This window comes from Haliotis rubra, unplaced genomic scaffold, assembly GCF_003918875.1.
Source record: "Haliotis rubra isolate DU_JTF1 unplaced genomic scaffold, ASM391887v1 Scf132, whole genome shotgun sequence".
Taxonomy (NCBI): Eukaryota; Metazoa; Mollusca; class Gastropoda; order Lepetellida; family Haliotidae; genus Haliotis; species Haliotis rubra.
This window is the reverse complement of record NW_025765248.1, coordinates 440,666-468,062: the sequence shown is the minus strand read 5'-3', so window position 1 is coordinate 468,062 and position 27,397 is coordinate 440,666. Positions and strand designations below refer to the sequence as shown.

At 40.2% G+C, this 27,397-nt stretch overlaps 1 protein-coding gene across 1 annotated transcript in view; it reads right to left on the bottom strand.

The window, feature by feature from the left end:
- Positions 1-5,089: 5,089 nt before the first annotated feature.
- Positions 5,090-27,397, bottom strand: part of LOC124267548 (protein mono-ADP-ribosyltransferase PARP14-like) — a 34,146-nt gene continuing 11,838 nt past the window's right edge. The window contains 16 exon segments of the mRNA XM_046702475.1: positions 5,090-5,474; positions 6,332-6,509; positions 7,259-7,413; positions 9,505-9,895; positions 10,607-10,761; positions 14,689-14,886; positions 15,012-15,194; positions 16,638-16,703; positions 18,244-18,381; positions 19,743-19,845; positions 20,629-20,844; positions 21,674-21,895; positions 22,329-22,408; positions 22,866-23,089; positions 23,813-24,092; positions 24,870-26,621. Coding sequence (XP_046558431.1) covers positions 5,191-5,474; positions 6,332-6,509; positions 7,259-7,413; positions 9,505-9,895; positions 10,607-10,761; positions 14,689-14,886; positions 15,012-15,194; positions 16,638-16,703; positions 18,244-18,381; positions 19,743-19,845; positions 20,629-20,844; positions 21,674-21,895; positions 22,329-22,408; positions 22,866-23,089; positions 23,813-24,092; positions 24,870-26,621 — 4,625 coding nt within the window. The 3' untranslated portion in view covers positions 5,090-5,190.

Here is a 27,397-nt window from a genome sequence, read left to right as displayed (position 1 = left end):
TCAAATCGTATCAATATAATTTGTAACTTGTGCTAAATAGTGTTGCAAAACATGTTTATAAATAGCGTACAAATGTAACCTGCTCCCTGTGATATAAACGTATATATAGTGTATTTATGAAGAAAATAATAAGTTGTATTATTTTGTGATTTCAAAACATGTATGCAGGGTTTCACAGCGCACAAATATTCACTACGCTTGTGCGATATCAAAACACGTATATTACGTTTTATTGCGCACAAATATTTCCTACTTGAGTATGATATCAAAACGTGTATTACGTTTTATAGCTTAACCTTGTGCGAAATGAAAACATGCACATCACCTTTTCTAGATGAAAAGCATTCATTCCGCTTGTGCGATATCCTGAAGACGTGCTTGTATTACCATTCTATATTGTACAGTCACCGACATATACATCCTCATGAAAATGAAACGTTAAGTGGATTTTTGCAGCAGATGTTCAGAATAGTGACTGATGGGGGCAATGGGAAATCTAGGTCAGAGTGTTGGTAACCGGGGAAACATGCTTGTCGTAAGAAGTGATTTAATGCATCGGAAGATCAGTCGGTGTTTGCATATAGATAGAAGCGACAAAACCCTTTCCATATTCACAAAAAAAATCTCTGCTGAAAGTAGAGTCGATTGTACAATTGTGACTATATATGACATATGATATGACATGACATATATAGGATATATGACATGACATGTATATGATATATGACCGGACATATATATGAGACGTGAAATGACATGGCATGTCATATATATGGGATATGAAATGACATATATACGAGATATGACATGACATAATAATCATTTTCTACTGTCTGTCTGTGTTTCTAATTCTCAGTTTAAAATAAGTATATACCATTCAAATATATTTTTTTCATTGTTTCCAAGATGGTTCTATGCACTGACTTTAAGAAACATGTCCATGTATTTATGTCATGTACAACTGTACAACATGCCTGTAATATTAGTCTGTAATACAACATTGCATGTATATTGTACTATAGGACTATGGCCTCTACCGGAAATAAAATTGGCTTTCAAACATCCCAAACTCTCTTTGATATATTAGATATAGTTAGAAATTGGGTCACCTGTTCCTAAATCCAAAGCATCAAATCCGTAATCAGTTGATGCGTTTTCCATTAAAACATAAAGCCATAAAACATTTTCATTATCATAAGACTGACTGACTGAATTTGGTTTTACGCCGCTTTTAGCAATATTCCAGCAACATCACGGCGGGGGACACCAGAAATTGGCTTCACAAATTGTACCCATGTGGGGATTCGAACCCGGGTCTTCGGCGTGACGAGCCAACGCTTTAACCACTGGGCTACCCCACCGCCCCTCATTATCATAAGAAATCACTACTAAATTTCCATTTTACGTTTCGACTCTACCATAAGCATGACTCACTATCAAATAGTGATGATGCTGGAAGGAAAGTGTATCGTTACCTACCGGTTACAACATCATGCTCAGGCAGGGCAAGCGTTTAGCGTGACAGAATGTACAAGTCGAAATGGGATAACTGTATCCAGCAATATTAAGGTGAACGGATGCATCTGTTTTGTAAGTGGTCTGGTTAACTGAATAGACACACAATAATCGATGGACTGATGCATCATCGGGTAGAATGTAGACTTGGAATGTCTGAATAATCCAGTCCAGTGATTGATCAACCGACCATTCAAACCTTTGGCGTACACGGAACAAGGATTTAAACATGGTCATTAGAACTGGCACTGTGTGTTATCAACTGGCACTGTGTTATCAACTGGCACTGTGTGTATTCTCATCTTATTTGTCATGACCTTGAAAACACACGGACAAGCTTAGTTTGACAAAAAAGTTTATTTCGTTCGATATATACAGACTTGTCGAGGTAAAAGTAAGAATACATTTAGGAGATAAACATCATGTGTTGATTGGACACCCGGAAATTGGCCAACACATGATGCTTATCGACATTGTAAACACAAAAGTAAACCAAAAGGCCCACATGGGTTTTACTGTCTGCACTCATTGACATCGAGTACGGGTAAAGCAGTGAAGTGTTATCAGCTGGCCGTTTCAACTGGTTCCCATGGTAGCATCTGGAACTGCTCATTTGTGACGTCATTCCGACTTTACGTCACGATATGATTTGAATGACGTCACCACTGTTAACGACGCAACAATACAGTTGTGTGCGATATTTGTACGTGTCAATACGCAGTGAATAGTCTTGCAATTTCCGGGAATCGAATACCATTCGATCATGTTTTTCAACGAATCAGATTAAAGAACATTGTGACTTTTGGTTTACAATTGGAAATTCACATTAAACTCTGTTCCCTCGACAACAATAACAAAATATATAGTTTCAAGTAGCCATGCAGTGCTCCCAGTGATATTTCCAACGGACTGGATTATCTGGTTTGACGTACATGTACATGGAGTTTCACTTGTACTTTCTAATAATTGAGTATAAAGGTAACAAAAGCACAAAGCACTTGAATATTATATTTAAGCTTTGGTTCACCTATCATTCACACATTCATAGCGTTTAGATCCGGTTACGGGAAACAATACACACGCTTCCTTGCTGGATGTTTGAACCAAAGGTAGGAGGAAGGTATTAGTACCTTCAGTTTAGATGATGTCATTGGGTGTTTTGGAAGATACTTTCTGACTTCTTTAGGAATATAACCATAGTCCCATGATTCTAGCTCAGTATATAACCAAAGTAATAGTATTCCACGGTTGGATCACGTCACTTGTTTCTCACAACATTTCAATGTTTCTTCAAAGACGTTTAATTATAGTATCTCTTTTTGTAACACTTAGTGTTTCCCCAAGGCATTTTTAGCAGGGTGCAGCACCCTGCCCTCTTTATTTGGCGCCCTGCCCTTTTTATAGAAGATATAGAAGTTTAGGAAAATGATTGCACGCCTTTGGTGTTGATGTAAAGGCCGTCAATTTGATGGCGCTTATTATTGCATAGAACTATATCTTTTTAATATCGATTTCTTAAACTAGTGTTTAACATACCAAACCTGAAAGAGCAATTAAACATAGATGATTCAGAACACAATGACAACTTTCAATGTTTTCTATGTGAACCACTGACAAACAAATGACCCGAGTAAATATACAGTAATGCCATTTACATAGATAATGACTTTGTATTTTGACTCCTATATAAAGCAACAAAATGCTGACTTATAAAGCAACAAAATGCTGACTTGTTAAATGTGCATGATATGCTGTACCCAGATCAAAAAGAAATAAAGTGATAAATATATACAGTAATTAACAAGCATTTTAAGCAAGAGTAACATGTTATATCTGGGCCAAATTATGCCTTTAATAACGAAACAATTCCTAATTATCTGCCCTTGAAAACAAATGTTGCGAAGCAAGATGTATTTATTTCCTCATTACACTGACAACTTGCTTGTAACATGTAATTATCTACGAACAATGATCAGAATTGATCCGAACTGTATCAAGGAGCTACGATCAACTGTCGATTATCTGCTACCAACTGTTGATTATCTGCACCAAATGATTTGTTATTTGGTATGAATTGGCAAAGGATTGATTATCTGGGATAGAGAACCCCACCGCCCCTTTGCAAAAGTGGCTTCACACAAGTAAGTGCAACGTTTCGATTTATATCACGGAGTTCAGAGTTCCTTTTTAGATCGGTTTGTGTTAAAAATAATTAAGTGACCGAAATCTATTATTTTCCCTAAATGAAATTTCGCGCAATTTTGATGTCAGTGCCTAATATGATAAACTCAGTGGCTAATATGGCAAATATCCAGAACCTGGATACTGGTTGATGGCCATGCATAATTTAACTTCGGTGGAACTGGATGGCTGATAAAACAAAGGCACAATCTGTTGAACAAGTTTAACGGTAACACTCGGTAAGTAATACGTGATTAACGAATTATATATCAAATATTGTGTTAATTGGTCCCAACTTTGAATATATTGCACAATAATGAAAAGACATATATATATAAATGATTTGTTACATTGTATGAATTGGCAAAGGAATGACATATATATATATATATATATATATATATATATATATGAAATCGAACCTATACTGGCCACATAAAGAAACTGTGCACACAGAAAATATAAAGATAGGCAGACAGCGTCTTTATACATAAATATAGGTGTGAACATAGCAAGTATTGGAGACAATCAAACGCTCATGCAGGTGCCAGGCGACGTGACGTCATTGATGGTGGCCTATGGACTTGCAATGTGTTACTGCACGTGCAGCCTGTGCAGCTGCACACAACATGTGAAACTTCAGAAATTGCTCACATGCACATCATGCCAAGATTAACATCTGCTCAACGTCATGAAGCCATTGGAATGGTTCGAGCAGGCATGAGCCAACAACAGGTGGCAGCACATTTCCAGTGCCATCGTAACACGATATCTGCATTGGTCCAGCGTTAGGGAAACAGTAATGACGTCGCCGACCACCCACCCGAGTAACGACGCCAAGACAGGACAGATGGATTCGGGTGACTCATCTCAGACACAGGTTCCAGACGGCAGTGACCACGTCCGAAACCATTCCCCAGGCCTTCATTTGGAAAATTTGGTAGCCTCTATGCGTCGTCGATGCACTGCTGTGCTTCACGCGCATGATGGTCATACCCGTTACTGACTTTGTGACTTCGACGTGTGACCCCCGACTCAATTTTGAACTTCTGACGTCATCGTTACGGATATTGTTCATGTTCTTTTGACATGTTGTTGAGGCCCGATACTTAAGCTTATAAAGATTCTACATCAGGTCGTCTTTTCTGTGTTGTATTCCAATTCTGAAGGAATTTTCTGTGTGCACAGTTTCTTTATGTGGCTAGTATATATACATCTATTCACTCTTGTTGAATCCATCGTCGGTAATGTGCTTTGGTACGTTATATTTCAAAAAAAAAATGATACTAAAACTACATGTACGCTTTGGAATATGAGACTATCTATAATGAGGCTGACTGAAACAAGTAGAACTTTCAAGTAAATATAATTCTCGGAGTGATTCTGAAAGAACACTGTTGTACTTTTAATTTCCCCTAATGTCTACTTTTTAAATATAACTGGTTTCGAAAGAACAATCTTGTCAGCACAATTACATGTTTGGATGTCATTGTTTCAAGGATGGAAAGTAACCAGGTAATCAGGATATGCCTGTGTATCATTGAACACAACATACATCGCAGGATTGTTGATATCGTTCACGACTGAGTCGAACAGCACCGTACTTCCTGCCTTAGAGGGTGGAACTCTCATGTCTCCTGTCCCCTTGGTATATTCGCCAGTCAACACTCGAACCAGGTACATATATTTTTGCCCTTGTGGATCTGGTCTCGAGTATGTATTCTGGGCAGAATATTCCGCATTAACGGCAAAATACACTCCTTGGCCGTAGACTGTGGCTGAAAATGGAAACAATTGTCATCTAGAGGTAAACATATATAAGCATAAATTGTTTCATTAATGAAATATGCACAGTCCTTTTGATACTGAAATAATGAAATATAACATATTTATTAGTTTTTATCTTTTGGTCACATAGAAGATTATCTTTTGTGTGTTTTTCGTCATGGTCACTTCTCAGACTTTCAGGAATATAGTAGATTTGAATGAAAAGATGCAGATGCACATATCCACTGTCAGTATCAGTGTGTATTAGGGCTGGGACGGCTCCAAATTTTCTACCGGGGTACTCCACTCCATATTACCCTACCCTACACTGATACCCCTTATGTTAATTCCTAACATAAAATTTGTACGAAATGGCAATATATTCTTCAGCTCGAGGGCTAAAATTGGGTGCAACGTTTTATGAGATATCGTGTTTACATAGGTTTGAAAAGTGGGCAGTGTCATGGTGACCTTGCAGATAAGGTCAAAGTCACTCAGATCGACTGGTGTCTGCATAATCCCCCAATGTAGACTGTCACCAAATTTGAAGACATTGGGTACAACATTGCATGAGATATCGTGTTAACAAGAATCGGGACGTATGGACGTTGCGGCGGGGGGACAAAAAAGAGGGAAGGATTGTTTTTGTCAAATGTGATCATATATTCCCTGCAATAATGCAATGTTAATCTAAATAATTATCGGTAAGATACATGTGAACATACCTTGAGGGAAAAGTAGTTTGGGAAAGATATCAGCTCATCGGCATAGAAGGAGCTTCAGCAACAACTGTTTTAGCACGGGTAACGTTAATAGGGTAATAATATGAATAGCACTAGGTGTGAAAATGAGATTAAATGACACATACCATTTTTGCCACAGTAGCTTCTGTTGAACCCATGTGCATTGATGCTGTCTATGGCATCAGTGCTGGTACCGTGCCAGAGCCAACTCTCATTCTGGGTACCTTGGGGGTTCTGTTTCTCCAGTTGTTTCTTCTTGGCTGTGTATTGCTGATACAGCGATCTGTTCTGAATGCGATCCACCTGTAATATATATGCAATGCACGACGGCGCTTTCCAGTAACAAAAGCGGTGATAGTCAACTTTGATCACAAACCACTTCAGTCGTTGTAAATGGAACCTCAAAACCCTTTCCACATCCGTAAGAAATCTCTGTCGATTGGACAGTTGTGAAAAATACATATTGCACAATTATATATCACGAGTATATATTTGTTTCAGTAGTATTGCAATTGTACAATATTGCTTGTGAACAAATCAAGTCTGGACCAGACAATCCAGTGATTGTGCTTATGAATCACTATGATATAGTGATGGTACCTGGTGTTCTGTAAGAAACTCCTTCAGTTCACTACAGACCGTGAAGATTCAGTTAGAATTGATCTTCAGTAACCCATGCTTGTCGTAAGAGACCCTAACGGGACCGTTTATCAGGCTCGCTGACTTGGTTGACACATGTCATCGTATCCCAACTGCGTAGATCGATGCTCATGTTGTTGATCACTGGATTGTCTGGTCCTATTTACAGACCGTCGCCATATAGCCGGAATATTGGTGAGTGCGGCGTGAAACTAGACTTACTCACTCACTCAGGTTCCTACATGGATGTCGACTGTGTGCAAGTAGAATTTCAGTGTCGGTAAGCGAGCGACCATTTATTATTTCGATAAATATTTTGGCTCATAATTTTCATTCTGCGTGATGGAGACACTGGTCAGTCTCTCACGTGAACGACTGTGCACGTGGGCTTTAGAGAGATTGTTGTGTCATACCTTGAGAACCGTGGCATTGCTGTTATTGACAGTTTTCATGAACAGTTCAGCAACCATCTTAAACTCTTCAGCTGCGACTGGAAAACTCTGAACATTATCATCGTCTGCCATTGGCTGCCAATTCTGTGGTGGGTCAAATATTGACTGTTTAGCCTCTGGAAAGTAAAACGTACAGGATTTCAGTAATAAATAATAATAATAATAATAATAATAATAATAGCATGCTTGTAATGCGCTATTTTCCATGTACAACATGCTCAAAGAGCAAGACATAGATGCACATACAAACAGACTATAGGAGAGAATAAAAGATTAGAGATACATGGGGACAATGCAATGAAATTATCATTTGCATTCATAAGCTAATCTGAAAAAGTGAGTCTTTAGTAAGGATATAAAATTAGAAAGTTCTGTACAGTGACGTAGATATTGAGGTAGTTGATTCCAGGTTGTAGAGGCTGCATACGAAAAGGACCTTTCACCATATCTAGAAGTCCTAACAGTCTGGATAACGAGGAAACGTACATCCTGTGAACGGAGAGAGCGACATGGGCGGGGGAGGGACTGGGCCAGATACGGAGGGGCAGATCCAAACAGACAGTATAAAGTGAGGCACAGAAGCTTGAATTGAATCCTATAGTGAATGGGCAGACAGTGTAAAGAATGTAGATTCTGAAGTTTCAGAGCATCATCCGATTTACGTGACTGGGTCACTATGCGTGCAGCAGCGTTTTGCACAGGCTTAGTGGCACCAGCGAGAAGAGTACGAAATCTACACAAATATGACTGTGTATATATTCCTCACACTTAAGCATAGGGTGAAGTGAGGTGACTGGACAAACGCATCGAGAACATATGTCAAACTGTCAACTAACGCATTATATTTGATTGAATCAACAACACATCCGTCGGGCACGTGATTCCTTATTTACCCGTGTGCTTCATGTGTACAAGTTGGGCTTCATCGTTAGGACAGGTATGACTGTATCCGCTGAAATATATGCCTAAATAAGGCTTGCAATGTGTTGTGTGTTATATGTTATGTACTGTGTTTCAAACACAAATTTACAAATAATTCCCGAAGCTCGATTGTTTCTCTCCAATACTTTGTCTTAGTTAATTCTGACACCTTCCGTGTGTACAAGAGGAACAGGGGAACAGCGCTCCATAAACGTACGCGCGGTGGGGTAGCCTTGTGGTTAAAGCCTCCGCTCGTCACGTCGAAGACCCGGGTTCAAATCCCAAGATGGGTACAATGTGTGAAGCCCATTTCTGGTGTCCCCCGCCATGATATTGCGGGAATATTGCTAAAAGCGGCGACAACTCACTCACTAAACTCACTCAATAAAGTGAATGTTATGTTACTAAAATAGCAGCATAAGATTTGGTCATTTGTGTGATCAATGTGTAATCATATCAAATTCAGCGACAAAATCAATACTTGATGACATAATTTGTACACATTTCAAGGATTGAAAGTATCATCGACGTAAATGAGGAAATGGTTTTAGGCTATGTCACTAATACGCACGAAACAGTGATGTTGAAGTAAAAATCGGTGCTAGATGTTGAGCCGAATGTTGTGATCATTCAACCGTTTTTACGGTTCTGCCAAAAATTGATCGCATTGTAGGAGCTATTTTGGGATCGATTCCAAAGATGCACAAACCGAATATAGTTGTCTTCTTGACCTGGCGTCACATGTAAATGACTGAACAAATCCTTTGTGTTACCCTGCTGCAGAGAACGTCACCAAGAAGATAACACTAAAATGGCATCGTGATCGTGTTTGCAGCAAACCCTTTCAGCAGGTTCGGGCATGGCGTAAGAGTAAAATTGTTTTATTGAAAACCCGATAGCAACACAATTATAGTATGCTGTTCACTTTAAAATGTATGTAAGTATCATTCCAACGTTAACATCCAAAATGTACATCGCCTATTAACATGTACTTGCAAATTGTGAATCACGTCTTTGAGGTCCATGAGAAGTTTTCACAAATGTATACTGAAATAGTAGCGACAAAACCCTTTCCACATCCATAAGAAATCTTTGCTAAAAGACGAGTCGACTGTGCAGTTGCGACTGTATTATGAGTATACATTCGAAAGAAGCCTTGTTTAGAATCACTTTCAGAATATAATCTCTTATTTTTTAACTTTATATGAAGTACAGTTACCTTTCTACCTTAGCATAATGCAGCTGAATCTCAGTTATTGTTACATGAGAAAGTACTGACTTCTTACCCTGCATGAGGTCTCGGCGGATGATGTTATACGTTTTCTTCTTTTCTTTTCCTTCCATAGACGAAAAGTCGATGTCGATTGTAGTCTTCTGGACCTTGACCTTGCACGACTTCTTGTTGGCCCTGTAGGCTTTTTCAATTTCTGCATTTTCCTTCGTATCGAAGTCCTTCATATTGACAGTTTTGTCCTTCTCGAAATAAGCCCACTGTATTGTTTGGGAGAGCAGGCTTGCCCTCTCCGTCTCACTCTCTTCCTTCTCAATGTTACGTAAGGATTCAATGACTTTAATATAGGCTTGATCAACCATACTTCCCTGACCTGTCAGTTGAATAACTCCTTTGTTTCTGTCGAGTTTTAATTCCACATCGAATTTTTGGTGCAAGCTCTGAATCTGGAATATAGTTCCTGTCTTATGAGATTTTCAGGGTGCTTAAAGCATATTTAAAATTTGAGTGAGTGAGTGACTTTAGTTTTACGCCGCACTCAGCAATATTCCAGCTATATGGCGGCGGTCTGTAAATAATCGAGTCTAGACCAGACAACCCAGTGATCAACAACACGAGCATCGATCTACGCAATTGGGAACCGATGGCATGTGTCAACCAAGTCAGCGAGCCTGACCACCCGATCCCGTTAGTCGCTCTAAAATTTGAGGATTCAGTGTTAGTCTTATATTGCAAACAAAAATTTATCATCATTTCCAAAGCATCTGAAAATTGATCTTAGATTGAATATGAATATTGATCTTAAACATCTAATCACATCAAACAGAAATCGACCATAAAGGTGTGAAGAAAACGTTAATACAGGCTTGTACACAAATACAGATATGAGGAAGTCTTTTTGCAGAAATTCATTTGCAAATAGAAGCGATAAAACCCTATATCAAATACTGATGCTACCACGTTTTCGCCAAAAGGTATATATTTGCTGGAATATTTCTAAAATCAGCGTAAAACCAAACGCACTTACTCACTCATTATTGTCTTATTGCCATATCTTTTTTGTCTTATTGTCTCACTACAGTCAGACAGTCAAAACTTCTAATGCCAATACTTGTTCCAAACTCAAATAATGGTTACTGTAAAGAAAAAGTCCTAACCTGCTGATCTGTCAGTTTTGGTATTACTTGGTCATCCAATTTCTTAGTGCGCCATTCTTTCTGGCATCGTGCTTCCAGTTTCTTGATACCATCGGCAATGGTGTCTGAGTGGTCAGAGAAGAAGTACAGTTCCACGCTCCCTGGTGCAGTGGTGCCTAATGTAATGTAAAAGGAATAAAATCAACCCCTGAAAAGGGGTTACGGCAGTTACCTTAAGTATGATCCTTACACATGAATGCTATGAAGACACTTCATATGAATTCCTTTGGCCAGTAAATGTACTCATTTAAGAAGAAATTGTGGTCTTAAATATTGGTATACAAATGATAATGACGATAGGGATTGTTTTTAAACTAGGTACTCAGTTTCATGTCAATTAAGGGTAGGTTGATGACAATGTGCCACAAAGACAAAAAGAATTTTTGCAACAAAAATTCCATAATCATAAAAAACTCTTTTAAATGTAGAATCCTTCTTACTGTCTGTCGCGGCACATCCCTAAAAGGGGGGCTCATGGAACATAAGCAAAATAGAGGGTTCAGCAACCCGTGGGCACCGCAGTGAACAACGTATTTAACTTACCGAACACCTCAATGTTTCATAATAAGGATCATAATAAGGAGTACCAGAGTTAGGCAGTTACCCAATACCGACGACAGACATGAAAAACAAATTTAGAGTTATCTCCCTTCCAAAGATTTGCTTTGGCCAAACATCAGTTATTTACTCAATAATTCGAGATAAAGAATTACTAACACAAGAACCAAATGAATTGCCCAACGGGTAACATAGGAAATATTACTCGCTTATAAGCGGGGTACACTGAAAATAATAGAAGAGCCCTCAGCCAATCAGAAAAAGACATTTATGTGTGAGGTAAGATTAACGTATATAACACTGTTTTTGTGGAGACGAAGTCTGGCAGAATTTGAATGTGAAATTGAAAGTTGTTGAGGTATAGAATAATAATATTCAAACTAAATTACATTTGGGCTCTCTCTCTCTGCTTATTAAAACACATCATACACGATCACTGGGCCCTACTGTACATACCCCTTATAATAGTAGAAGTTGCCTTTGGGATTGCTCTTGTGCCTGCCGAAAGTTTCACCGCTGCAGCAAATGGTTTTAACTGTGCTTGCTGGAACACAACTACTCGAACATCGCAGATGCTTACAGCTCGAGATCCGAACTCGGCAAATGCTTGAGACATTATCACGGCAATATCCTCAGCCCCTAAGTTACGGATCCCTGTTGAGAAAACTTTGTTTTATAAACATAAAGTGGTATATAGACATAATGAACAAATATACTAGGAACATTCGTACTGTATTCAATCTCCATTTCAGCTTCTCATATTATTAATATGTTTTACAGATTAAAGTAAACATGTGCATCAAAGATGGTTCAGGCGATCCTGGGATAGCCAGGCTGGTTAGGCCAATCATCAGCTCTTGCTTCTTCTAAGGTAGCTCTGCCTACTCTTTTCAGAGAATTGAAGACTCTCCAAAATTGAAACCCTCTGCATAAACGAGAGTGTCAGAAGGACTGTAAACCCGGACACTCTCCGTAGCTATCTCAGTCAAAATGATTGACCATTGCCGCTTTTGTTCATCAAATCAAGCAATGTGACCACCACATACTGTTTGTCTTCTTTTATCGATTTACAACAGGAACAAAATATGTATTCTGATCAAAAGAGTGATGAAACATTACCAAATGAAATCTAAAAATCCACTTTACCTGTTCCCAGCAAAGGGAATGCGATCGACTGGGCACCAGGAAGTTTTTCCGCCTCTCCTAGACAACTGAGGACCACTTTCTTCCAGTCATTGCCAAAATGGTCGCCCGCTACATGGATCACGTATTTACACTTCAGACCTTTCGCTGTCGTGCTGACAACGCCGTGCTGCCTCATGTCTTCAACTGTTACATATCAAACGTAAAATGATTAATAATGTGCATGTAGACATTTATTTTATGCTACGAAAGAAACAGTTTACTTGAAGACCTTGGTAGTACCAACCCACAACGTGCACTTTGAAAGGACTAGTAACCTTGATTTGGGATCAGATTACCCAGACTCTGATTGCTTTGGGAATGTCCCAGTGGAATTGGAACTGAATACAAGGTTTCGTCTCGAGGTCCTATCAGTGAGTGAGTGAGTGGGTGAGTGAGTTTAGGTTTATGCCACTTTCAGCAATATTCCAGCAATATCACGATGGGGACACCAGAAATGGGCTTCACATATTGTACCCATGTTGGGATTTGAACCCGGGTATTCCGCGTGACGAGCAAAGGTTTTAACCACAAGGCCACCATACCGCCCCTAGAATTAACAACTAAGACAAAGTATTGGAGAGAGACAAATTCAATTTTCAATGCCTTGAAGAATCGAGCTGCGGGAGTTATTTGTATATTTGTGTTTGAAACCTTCCTGAAATGTCATTTTGAAACACCCGTTATCCATGTTTACAGTTTTCACCAATGTGTTGCATTTTGCATCCAGTGGAATTTGTTTCAGAGAATGTACTCAAAACTGCCTATACGCCCATTTGACGTTATATATTTAGGATTTAATACTCTGGGTATAGCATTTGCATTAAACACGTTAAAGGCATTGGTACTCATCTCACCTTTCTTTGCACACTGCGACTCCATATCTTTCCCACATGCTTTTCTAATAGCACCTGAGACTGCACCTTAAGGAAATATAATACACAACACACGTAAACCATAGCAGCACCATGCAGGACATTTAAGTAGCCATTTGAATTTATAGCAGCACAATGCAGGACAATTAAGTACCCACTTGAATTTATAGCAGCACAATAGCATGAGAGCACATTAGCAGATCAAATAAGTAGCCACTTGAATTTATAGCAGCACAATAGCAGATCAAATAAGTAGCCACTTGCATTTATAGCAGCACAATAGCAGATCAAATAAGTAGCCACTTGCATTTATAGCAGCACAATAGCAGATCAAATAAGTAGCCACTTGCATTTATAGCAGCACAATAGCAGATCAAATAAGTAGCCACTTGCATTTATAGCAGCACAATAGCAGATCAAATAAGTAGCCACTTGCATTTATAGCAGCACAATAGCAGATCAAATAAGTAGCCACTTGCATTTATAGCAGCACAATAGCAGATCAAATAAGTAGCCACTTGCATTTATAGCAGCACAATAGCAGATCAAATAAGTAGCCATAAGTAGCCACTTGCATTTATAGCAGCACAATAGCAGATCAAATAAGTAGCCACTTGCATTTATAGCAGCACAATAGCAGATCAAATAAGTAGCCACTTGAATTTGTAACAGCACAAGAACAGGACAATTAAGTAGCCACTTGAATTTATAGCAGCACAATTATAAGAGCAAAATGCAGGGGGCATTTCAGTGATCAACAGCATGAGCACCAATCTACGCAGTTGGGATACGATGTCTGAACTAAGTCAAGGAGTGTGACCGGCAGGTCCCCCCTTACGACAAGCATGGGTTACTGAAGACCAATTCTAACCCAGGTCTTCACGGGTAGAATATAATGCAACAGTATTATGTAACTACTCTATTGCACTGTCAAATGGTTTCACTGACATGTATCGTACCTTTGTTTAGGTCCAGTTCGCTGTTGGTGCTGTTCACGATGCAGTCCGTATCTTCCTTTGTAATGTCTCCCTGTTTGATTGTCACGGTGATATTTCCGAACTGTACACCACTAGAATCAGTGACGGCCCCTGGGGATCCTCGGAAACCTGACTAACTCCTGAAACAAAACCAAACATGATGAGGATCCGAGCGAGTTAGACATAATACTGTGTAAAAAAGCACTTCGTTTGCATCAAGGAGTTTGAACAATTTCCGAAGTAACCCAGGTGTTAGAGACTGACCAGTTTGGTGACACCCACGACGAAGTGACAGGGCATCTGGCAACACGGGTATCTTGCACCCATAAGGCAGCTAGTTACACCTTACAATGCCGAGGCAACCGTTCACGATATGACCTCGAACGTTACAGGAAAGTTCAAAGGATGAAACTCATGAAACATTGACCAACATTCCGAAAATATTTCTTACCTATTTTAGATGTTCTTCTAGAGGTCCCTTGATTCATTGAGTTTACCGATTTCTGTATCTCTGATGAAACTGTGAGAAACATTGGCTGCTGGAACACAACTACCTGTATATCTGCCAGGTTGGAGGCTTCAGGCTCGAACTCAGCAAACGCCTGAACCATGATCTTGGATATTTCCTGTGGGTTTACGTGACCTGCACCTGATGACAGTGAAAATATTATAAAAAGATTGGATCAAAAAAATACTAACACGTATATTTTCAATCCCATGAACTCAAAATTCACCTTATGTCACAACTGGAAAAAATGTAAACCTTGTATCTACCTGTTCCAAGGACCGGAAAAGCAACCGATTGCGCATCGCCTAATTTGTCTGCCTCTCTCAAGCATATCAGGACCACCTTCTTCCAGTCATTGCCAAAATGGTCGCCCGCTACATGGAGCACGTATTTACACTTCAGACCTTTCGCTGTCGTGCTGACAACGCCGTTCTGTCGCATGGCTTCAACTATAAAAGTAATTCAGTAATCGTTGAATTATCAGGTTTTCATCAACAAAGGCACGTTTCAAACAGAAAAGGACACACCGTGTCAGCTTCGACTCTGCAACATGATGTTTCCCTTCCACAATAACCGATTATTTGTGCAAGAGATTCGAAACCATAGTACATCATTCTTTACACCTTTATGGTTGAACATAGCCCACATGGACTACCTACTTGAACCGCAGCTGATGACACCTGTATGTACAGCTGAGTACCTACATTGTTCATGGAGAATTGGAGGTACCGCAGCTGATGACACCTGTATGTACAGCTGAGTACCTACATTGTTCATGGAGAATTGGAGGTACCGCAGCTGATGACACCTGTATGTACAGCTGAGTACCTACATTGTTCATGGAGAATTGGAGGTACCGCAGCTGATGACACCTGTATGTACAGCTGAGTACCTACATTGTTCATGGAGAATTGGAGGTACCGCAGCTGATGACACCTGTATGTACAGCTGAGTACCTACATTATTCATGGAGAATTGGAGGTACCGCAGCTGATGACACCTGAGTACCTGTTATTCATGGAGAATACAGCTGAGTACATACATTACATTCATGGAGAATTGGAGGTACCGCAGCTGATGACACCTGTATGTACAGCTGAGTACCTACATTATTCATGGAGAATTGGAGGTACCGCAGCTGATGACACCTGTATGTACAGCTGAGTACCTACATTATTCATGGAGAATTGGAGGTACCGCAGCTGATGACACCTGTATGTACAGCTGAGTACCTACATTGTTCATGGAGAATTGGAGGTACCGCAGCTGATGACACCTGTATGTACAGCTGAGTACCTACATTATTCATGGAGAATTGGAGGTACCGCAGCTGATGACACCTGTATGTACAGCTGAGTACCTACATTATTCATGGAGAATTGGAGGTACCGCAGCTGATGACACCTGTATGTACAGCTGAGTACCTACATTATTCATGGAGAATTGGAGGTACCGCAGCTGATGACACCTGTATGTACAGCTGAGTACCTACATTATTCATGGAGAATTGGAGGTACCGCAGCTGATGACACCTGTATGTACAGCTGAGTACCTACATTATTCATGGAGAATTGGAGGTACCGCAGCTGATGACACTTTTTAATTTAATATTGTAATCTAAATACGTAACTTTTTAAAATATATTATATAGTAGTTTCCCTGAGTGCTGATAGTTAGTTTATTTATTTTCAGAGAAGTGTGGTGTGATATAGTGCCTTGAAAGATAACTATATGGTAAGTCTGATACATGTGAAATGTTTTGTACAAAGCATCAGACATCTGCTTTAATGCTTAATAAACAAGTACTGCATGGGGGATTCTTGATATTACCAATACACTGAATTCACTATACTGTCCTACACGGTATTCCCCAAACAAACACATGTTCTCACGTTTCATTTTGCACTGTGACGTCATGTCTTTTCCGCATGCTGTGGCGATAGCTTTTGACACAGCACCTGAAACAAAAAGGTCGAAATATCGAAGTATCGAAATTAGCAAATAAGCTCAATATCCTTCGATTTTGTGTGTTAACGCTGCACAATATGAACTCGTTAAAAAGGAAATATCTCAGCCTTCGGGACAAATAGTCATAAAAAAATAAGACTTAATTATGAATAAAATTAGACATCTTATACTCACGATTGATTTGGGAACACATGAGACATCCATAATCATGAATAATGTCAACTAAAAGTCAATTGTACGATTCCTACCATATCTCTATACGTTGGTTAGATTATACCTATGCTTAATATTCCTGATATTAAGATCCATGCTTGTCGTAAGAGGCGAGTAACGGGATAGGGTGGTTAAACATCCCAATTGCGTAGATTGATGCTCATGCTGTTGATCACTGGATTGTCTGGTCCAGACTCTGTTATTTACAGACCGCCGCCATATAGCTGGGATATTGCTGAGTGCGGCGTTAAACAACAAACAAACCTGATACTAAGATTCTAAAATTGATTGTCCAATTTGTTTGTATTTGTACTTTTAATGCATGGCTAATTTGCTAAACAATTGCCAACACCTGAAGGTATGATGTAAATCAAGCTTGGGTCCATGCATGTAGCAAACGTAATGTAGGTCCCTATGGTCAAGCTTGGGTCCATGCATGTAGCAAACGTAATGTAAGTCCCTATGGTCAAGCTTGGGTCCATGCATGTAACAAACGTAATGTAAGTCCCTATGGTCAAGCTTGGGTCCATGCATGTAGCAAACGTAATGTAAGTCCCTATGGTCAAGCTTGGGTCCATGCATGTAACAAACGTAATGTAAGTCCCTATGGTCAAGCTTGGGTCCATGCATGTAGCAAACGTAATGTAAGTCCCTATGGTCAAGCTTGGGTCCATGCATGCATGCAAAAACGTAATGTAAGTCCCTATGGTCAAGCTTGGGTCCATGCATGTAACAAACGTAATGTAAGTCCCTATGGTCAAGCTTGGGTCCATGCATGCAAAACAAACGTAATGTAAGTCCCTATGGTCAAGCTTGGGTCCATGCATGTAGCAAACGTAATGTAAGTCCCTATGGTCAAGCTTGGGTCCATGCATGTAACAAACGTAATGTAAGTCCCTATGGTCAAGCTTGGGTCCATGCATGTAGCAAACGTAATGTAAGTCCCTATGGTCAAGCTTGGGTCCATGCATGCAGCAAACGTAATGTAAGTCCCTATGGTCAAGCTTGGGTCCATGCATGCAGCAAACGTAATGTAAGACCCTATGGTCTGCAGTGTGGTTCTCTACTTTCAGTTGCTGGCGATCTACAACCCGTTTTCATATTGTATTGTTATCTTTAATGGTATAGTTTTATGATAACATGCTTCTTTTAACTAAATACATGTTATAGTCTAGTAGTTTTACTGTCCGTCGACGATAGGTTTTCATGCTCTTAATTTATTGATTTTTAATATCTAAATTGTTCTCGTCACGATATGGCTGAAATGTTGCCGATGTGACTGTGATATTAACTCACGCACTCACTCAGTCGTTTTACCTCTGTTCAAATCCAACTCAGGGTTCGTGCTGTTGATGATACAGTCAGCGTCCTCCTTAGTTATGTCCCCTTGTTTGATTTGAATGCCCAGTCGTCCAATATGAAGGCCATCATGTTTCACTTGTGATATCCATGAATCTACAATACAAGTTGAAATAAGTTCAAACATAACTGAATAATTTAATGAAATGAGAGATGGTAGCCATGGAAACAATACTTTTCGAAAAGTGGAAAAGTGTTTACATATGTATATGGCTTTAAATAAACGACATAAAAAGACAATTAATTATAAGGAAGGCCGATCAATAGGTGGGAATCCGCCTCTAAAATAAGGAAAATAGCAACATTAACATTAACCACAGAAATTACGAGGAGTGGGATTGCTTATAATTACACCAAAATGTATTGGAAGTAGCAATAGAAACAACAGACTCAATCCACTTTCATAAGAACTAACCGGAGAGTCGATTGTAAAGTTTTGCCCATATCATGAGTATGTGTTTGGATGTGACTACATGTATGTATGTGAAGACTTCATGGCAGACCTTTACTGTGTACTTTTGCATGCAAAATTTGCTTGTCTGTACTGCACTGTTCGATGGTACAGAAAAGAGTGTCATCCAAGCAAAGTGCCTAACAAAGGCTCAGTATTACAAGGAAAGGCTCTCTGAGAGACCACTGCATGGAGTTTAAATGCAGTTTCTTGGTGAGAATAGCAGCCAAGAAGAGTGCTTCACTTCGGATGGCCTAAAAAGTGAAACCGAAGGCTTTCTGTTTGCTTCACAGGACCTTCAATGTATGCTATTGCATCAAATTTAAACATGAAATGTAGATTTTACAAAGCACTTAACAGGACTCCAACACCTTACTTGCGGATGCCTTAAAAGCGTGGGTCGATCATTTTAATACTGTCTTCGCCATGCTAATGGGTTTTACTCAGGGTTCATCCATAGAGTTGAGGGCGTCATGGAAAGTGATATTTGAGCAATTCTTTGGAATAGCTCCCAGCATGAGATGTTTTCAGACCCTGGCCTTGTCCTTTTTGATAAATCCAATGAAATCATGTACATCCTTGAGTTTTATGTACCTGTTGATACACATGTGACTGATTGACAAGATTCAGGAAAATATGCGGACCTTGCATTAATCTCAAGAACCAAGCTGCCTTACTGCTGACTGACTATGGGGGACTACCCGGGTGTGGCGCCAACAACGCAGCCCTTTTGGCACGCTGGGTAATGCAGAAGGCGGCGGTGTCTTTTCACTTTCCGAAAAGTTCTTGATGTGTGTGACTAAGTCCCAATCGCTTCCCTGTCTCTGTGTAATGGAGGCAAAGGCCCTGAGCTGACGATGTTTGACTGTGCCAGGATCAATCGAGCCCTCTTTGCTACACTTATTAATTATTATCTGTTTAATAAAAAACAGGCATGTTTCACCGACATACCAAGAGTTGAAGACGAGTGTTTCAGTCACCCCAGAACAAAAACAACTAAGCATACCTTCAACGCTCTCTTCTTCCAGGAAGGAGCGGCTCTCATATGCCACAACTGGCGGGTCAGTTATCTCCCCTGTCTGCAAGCGTCTTTCATACTCTTCAAAGGCCTTCATGGCGGATCGGAAAATAAAACACATAGATTGCTTTTCAATAATACAAAAGAAAACGTTCAAAATCATAAAGTGGTATTTCGAAAACCTCCATCGAGTGTCTCAAGATAACAATTTCTGTGGCAGATTGTGTTCTTAATCCCAAATCAGTCTTAAAGTGAGTCCGTGAGGTGAATAAATGAGTAAAAGTTTATGCCACTTTCAGAAATATTCCAGCAACATCAGGGCCGGGGACCCCAGAAATGGGATTCAGGGAATGGAACACGTGTCTTCGGCGTGACGAACGAATGCTTTAACCACTGGGCTAGCCATCACTTCATGAACACATAATGGCAAGAAAAGACCTGTCATGGCATCCGATTCCAGCGTTGTGGTAGACAACAGTACACAGGTCTCTGTTCTTAAGAAGAACCACAACTTCTGTTGCAAAATTCTGGTTTCAGAGCTGCTAAGGAAATGGATCGCCTTTCGTCATCAACAGCTGTTTGCAAACATTTGGAAATATATACTATATCTTCTATAAGTCTGTTGTGAATGGTGGGTGATGTATTCAGTTTGAGATAAAATTATAACCGTCTCAACAATGTTCCATGATTGGGCGATGAGTCTTGCAAGGAACACCAAAGGAACACTTCTGTTTTGACGAACAAGAGACTTTTGAAGAACACTCCCATAATGCAGCATATAAAATGTCGCATACATTATTTTTTAACAAACACTCAACTAATAATGTACAAACATGTCATAATGTTGATGATGTAATACTTTGTTTCATTTTACCTGGATGACTTTTTTGTCTGTGGGATAAATGACTACTAGAACTTCTTTCAGTGACGTGTTCTTCTTCTGAAAGTTATTGACAGCTGTGTACATGGTTTGAGCCACGAAGTTTGCAGCATAGCCCAGGTTCCCAGCGCCTAGTGCTGGAAAGGCAATCATTCGGCATCCCTCGTCAGCAGCTGTTTGCAAACACTTCATGATAATATTCTGTAGTACCTGCGAAGGGACAAATACGTCTGTATTTTAATAACCTATGTCTTTTTCCTGCCCATGACAGATAAAAAGTGACACCATGCAAAATGAATCTGTCAATGACATTATATTTAAACAGACTTTATAGCTATATCTTACTCTGTCATCGCCTACCATTTCACTTTCATTGCCTTGCAGTTTACTTCATTATCTAAGTATCATTTGCAGGAAGTTAGTAAACATTGCTATGTATTACATTTAAATGTCAACAGAAACATGCGTTGCAATCAACATTGATGTTACAAACAATTTTGACTGAAAACTAACAGTTAAACACACACACACACACACACACACACACACACACACACACACACACACACACACACACACACACACACACACACACACACAACACACACACAACCCACAAAAAACAAAAACAAATTTCATTCCATTGTCAAATAAATGACTTCTTTGAGTGGCATGTTTAGAAGTTGGTGAATCAGATAAGGACAAACTATATGGATGAACAACATTTTATTCTGATGATGCGACGTTTCGATACAGATTCTTGTATCGTTGTCTAGCAAGTAAGTCAGTTCTAATAAATGGACAAAAATAGATTTTTTCAAGGTGGCAATGAAGTCGATCATATTGAAAATCAAACCTCTTGCACAAATTTGGATTTCTGTTTAAACTAAAGTGGTTTCCGACACGATGTTTACGACCGACCATGCACAGAACTGGGACAAACACAGGTAATATCTGTTCAATAAACTTTCAGTCAGGTGAGCTAAAACAACCGAGTTTTTGTTCCAAAGACCGATTTCAGAGGTAAAAATGAACTAACGTCAGAACCAGAGGCACTTGCTGGAGACAGACAGACATGGTATACACGACACCCCAGGTTTCCTCCAGAGCTGACAGCAACATCTCCTGTCTGTATTCCTTGGGGATACTTCGCCAACAGTTCTTGCTGTATTGTGTTCCCTGCAGCTTTGAGGATCGACTTGGACACAGCTCCGTTGCTAAGATCAAGGCTGTTGTTCGCTGAGTTTACGACAACATCAACCTATTGTAATCAAGAATACACTGTACAGATGCGTCAGGATTATCTAGTGTTTCAATGATTAGATCACATCTTGGCTGGATCACAATTACAACACAAGGGGGTAGTGGTTCGTAGTCACGCCGAAGACCAGTGTTCGATTCCTTCACATGGGTACAATGTGTGAACCCCATTTCTGGTGTCCTCCGCCGTGATATTGCTGGAATATTGCTAAAAGCGGCGTAAAACTATGCTGACTAACCCATTCACTGCAACAAAAGAGTATGACCTTTTATACCCTTTTTGAAATCTTACTGTAGATGTAAACATGAGTGCCTATATTATACCTTATTATTGTTCGTCACTTCATCATGTGACAACACCGTATTTCAGATGTAGCTGTACAACAGAACGACAACAGACTGACCATTACAATGCACAGCTGAGCACTTCTTACTTTTTGTTTCGCAATTTCGCCTTTGACAATGGTCACTTTGCAGCGTGAAGATGTGTTTGACCCTTGAGTTGGTAATACACCTTGAAAGAGAAGGAAACACATTCTTGTATTAATGACGAAAACAGGGAACATATTGTTTACATGAGGGTAGCATCCACAAGCAGATATTAAGACTATTAAGAGTGAGTGCCGCAAACCCCAGGTCCACCTGTGGGCTCATTCCCTTTGTTGATAACTGATAAACAGAAAGAGTACTAATCCAAACTAATGCTGGTGTTATGTCCATTGTCCACTAGCCAGCTAAGATACTTAGCCATAATTCAACATGGACATCCAATTCAGAGAAATAATAATTCCAATCCGGACGCTCAACCTCGGACGCCAGGCAGGGAGACAACAAGTACCATCTTAAAATATCTTTTGGTATGACTTCCAAAACATCGAGCAAATTCCACTTTCCAACGAGGTCATGGACAGTTGGATCTCGTGTTACGCCTTATATCTAAAAGATATAGAAGAATCGTAAAAAATACTTACGGACACCGCCAGCGACCGGTTTCGGTTTTTTAGCTAAGGGTGGGCGCATGTCAGGTCTATTGGTGCTCTCTGTCAGGGTCACTCGTCGGTCACTGTACACTTCCTGTAGAGCCACAGTGAACAGCTTGGTGGTTCCCTCATTAGTGTCGATCATATAGACATTGGTCACGTCACTGTTTGGACTCTCTAGAGTGAAGAATTTCTTAATGGCCTCAACAATGTGCCTGAAATGAGACATGACACTTTGCATGTAGAAAAATTAATGTGGATACATCAGATAATTTATAAGTAGATGCATGGTTCTGCAGTAACGTTAACACAGCATATATACTCATGCCAACAAGGGTTGTCACCCCCTTCAATCTTTTTTATTGGAGAGGGGGTGGGGGTTGTGCGGGGGGTTCAACGTTCCCAGCTAGTCCTATAGTTGGGTATGGTTTGGTTGTTGTTTAACGCCGCACTCAGCAATATTCCAGCTATATGGCGGCGGTCTGTAAATAATCAAATCTAGACCAGACATTCCAATGATCAACAGCACGATCATCGATCAACGCATTTGGGATACGATGACATGTGTCAACCAAGTCAGGGAACCTGACCATTCGATCCTGTTAGTCGCTCTTACGACAAGCATGGGTTGCTGAAGACCAATTCTAACCCGGACCTTCACGGGTCGTCTCATGAGACGGCAGTGTACATTTGTCTTCTCAGACATTAAGTGTCATGCACACATAATACATGGATATGAATTGATACTTCAGTCACCTTACAACTGTGTAGTTATTCAAATCGGCGTAAAAACCGAACTCTCAACATGTGTTGAAAGAGTTTTCTCAATTTCAATTAACTGGACAGGCCCTTGTGACACAGTTTCAGTTGTAACCATGTATGATATACATTATAAATACATAACTTTCATTGACACTGATTCTCATCCTTGATCTTACCTTGTTGCAAGTTTCACTGGGTATCCAAATATTCCAGCACTAAGAGCAGGTAATGCAATGGATTTGTATCCATTTCTGTCTGTTTGCTCCAAGCTCAACATGATGGCATCTTTCAGGTCACCCTCCTCCCCCCGATGACCACCAGACCAGCACGGACCAACGGCATGGGCAACCATTTTACAAGGGAGACGTCCAGAACCAGTCGTTACGACATCCCCAGCTCTCAAAGTCTTGTTCTTAGCTGTATAGGCGTCACTCTCCTTCTGGATTGTCGGTCCTCCTGATGACAAGAAGATTTGTGTAACTCTACGTAAAGGTGATCGAATCCTCACAGATGATTGATTGCCTTGTATTGTTATCATTGTTATATATACTAATAGTGATGAATATTTGTACCAGTTTGACATGATTAATTCAAATATCTTTGTTATGAGGTGAAGTGAAATTGGGTTTTACGTCGTGCTTGAGAATATTTCGCTCATATGACGACATGCATGCGTGTGTATGTGTATGCGCGGCTGCTTGTACTAGCCCAGACTTAAGCTGGTTTTATAGTGCTAGCCCACTGAGATACCATGCCGCAGTGAAGCATGAATACCCCACTCAGACACATTATACTGACTCCGAGCCGACCAGTCCTTGTTGTACCCATTAATGCCGAGCGCCAGGCAGGGACCAGCAAGTAGCATATTTTAACGTCTTTTGGTATGACGCGGTCGGGGATCGAACCCGCGACCTTCCGCTCTCCGGGGGGACGCTCTAACCACTACACCACGGAGGGGGTCCTTTGTTATGTATACTGAGGGGAAAACATAAGGGATCAGATGAATGCACAAGTGTTCCTTTATGTTTTCCAGGTTTCTTCCCAAGTTGTGCGATACAAAGCTTGTGAAGAAACCCAGGAATAAAATAAAGGAACACTTGTGCTTTCATGTGATCCCCTATTTTGTTCCTTCAGTATATACTGACAGAATCAAAACAAAATTACTTGACTTAATCATGTTATACTGGTATAAAGATTTATCACAAAAACATTAAATAATAACAATGTACATACCCTTATTTGCTATGGCTTTTGCCAGTCCTCCGATGTGATCTAACCTGTTGTTAGCGGCATTGACAATGACGTCCACCTCCATAGCTGTGATGTCACCTATGACAACATGAATCCTTCTGTTGGAGTCTATGTCACAGGTCGCAAGTACTCTTGTCCCGCTTCTTCCATGTGGTACAGAAGTAACTGAGGCAGGCATTGAACCGATCGTTTCGACTCTAACTTTGACAGATTCATCGAATGAAAGTTCTATGATACATCGAGTATCCTTCTCTGTTGATCCAATAACACTCTTCCCGTCCTCAGAATTGATGAACTTACTGATTCCAGGTTTCTTAAGAGTGTATTTCTTATGGATGACTTTCTTCGCAAGACTCATCAAACCCTGCACAGCTTTGGTAAGAACCTCCTGGCACCCACTTACTGTTATCTGTGGTGCAGTCGACTTGTCCAGTTTTCCATTATGTTTTGCCAGATCATGGCTAATCTCCATCAGCTCACGATCTCCATTCGCGAGGAGGAATCTGTAGACTGGACCAGGCAGTTTCACTATCTGCCTGTACACCGAGTTTTGTTGGATAAAGTTGTTCAGCTCCTCTCTGATCTTATCAATTGTGTTGTCAAATGCTACAACTACAACTTGAGAGGCTTGTCGGTCAGTATAAAGGCTTACCAAACTGTCATATCTTTCCAATGTTGCTTTCTCGAAGGCAGCCAACTTATCAGAAGATAGAAGGAAGGCATTTTCTCTATCAATTTTCTCATGATGCTCTACAATCATATCTTTCAGCTTTCGTCCTAGAAAAGCAGCATTTTCTTCTGTCGTTGCCATGACAATTACAGTTTTGGTTTTACTGTCAATGTCCCATACTCCAGTGATCTTCATGTCTCTCAGTTTGTTCATAACCATATCTTTTACGTCTCTTTTATCTAGAAACGAAACCAATCTTTGGGAAAGTGTAAGTCTTTGTGAATTGTAACTTGCAATTCTCTCATACATTGAAACTTTACAGTCGTTGATTTCGTTCACTTGACCTTTGAAAATCATCTCGGTTTGTTCAGCATTGACAGTCACTTTGAGATCTGTGGAATAACGCTTCTTCATATCAGCTACATACCCATCCATTACAAGGAGTTGGAGCTGAAGTGGTTTCAAATTTGTAATCCGTTCAGTAACCTCCTTCTGCTTCCTTTGGAATTCGTTCTCCACACCTTGTATAGTTTTCTTCACTTTCGTACCGACTTTTTGTACGTCTGTAGAATGACCGACCACTATCACCTTATGGTCTTCATCACATAGATCCATGAGAACAGATTTTGCCTCGGGCATTTTGCTCAAGTCCTTCCTCACATCCTCCCAGATCTGGTCAAGGGTTGTATATTCCTCAGTTTGAAAGCGATCAACAAAAGCCCTCAGAAACTTCTCTGTATCTTGGCGCCAAGACTGTGCCAGCTTAACAGCATCTTTGGCATCCTTGTTAAGCGTGCATGTCATCGTTGCTGAGTAGTCCGACAACCAGGTGATGTCAGCATGCCGCTCTTTCAGGCTCTGTTTCAGCTTGTCCTTGTCCGTCCTGGATGATTGCAGAAACCTACATTTGGGTTTGTCGAGATTTTCTACAGTGAATGGTTGTGGCTGTTTGTACCAAGATCCATCGGTATCCTCAATGCCCAGTCCAAGACGTTCGACGTAGAGCTGCACAGTCAATTTTGCCCCATCTACCGTGTGTTGTTTAGGAAGGATTTTATCTATGGCTGAAACCAGAAAACGCATTATGTATATATCTGCTTATATTGATACCACAGTACAAGTTAACTGCGACACAAATTTGATGACACAACAGACACCCTTCCCCTCTCTCTCTCACTTTCTCTGTACAGAGTTGCCTCCCTTGGGCAAGTTCGGAACCTATGAATACTTCAGGCTTTCCTCCCACATTGAGCAGACTTGCCGTGCTATAACTGAGTACCGCTAAGAGCGGCGACTAGGTTGGTCCAGTCAGCTAAAGTTGAGAAGTTCTTAATCAAGCTAGTTACAATTGTACTAGCATGTATGGTTGTTCAGACAATGCGTAAAGTCCATTTCTGGTGTCCCCCACCTTGATATTGCTGGAATATTTCTAAAAGCGGCGTAAAACTAAACTCACTCACTCTAACGGCAACACCGTTGCTTTACAAGGTGCGTCCTTGGTGACCGCAACGGAATACTGATTATTATCCATATGGTGGAACACAAGTCATGTCATCCTTTCAATACGTGCATAGATGCACATATCACTTTTGCCTAGCAACCATTGTTTCTGTATTTCGTCGTCTTTGACGTCATTAAACAATTGAACGTGACTTCAGTTAACAGGGCAATCACACTTGCTGACCGTGTTTTAATGCACAAATGTACATGAATAAAATAGATAATAAAGAAATTATTACGCTCGCACATGTGACATACGACTTATACGAAACTCGTGCAAAATTATGTATTCAAAATTTCACACTCGTTTCGTATAAGTAGTATGACACACTTGCTCGTG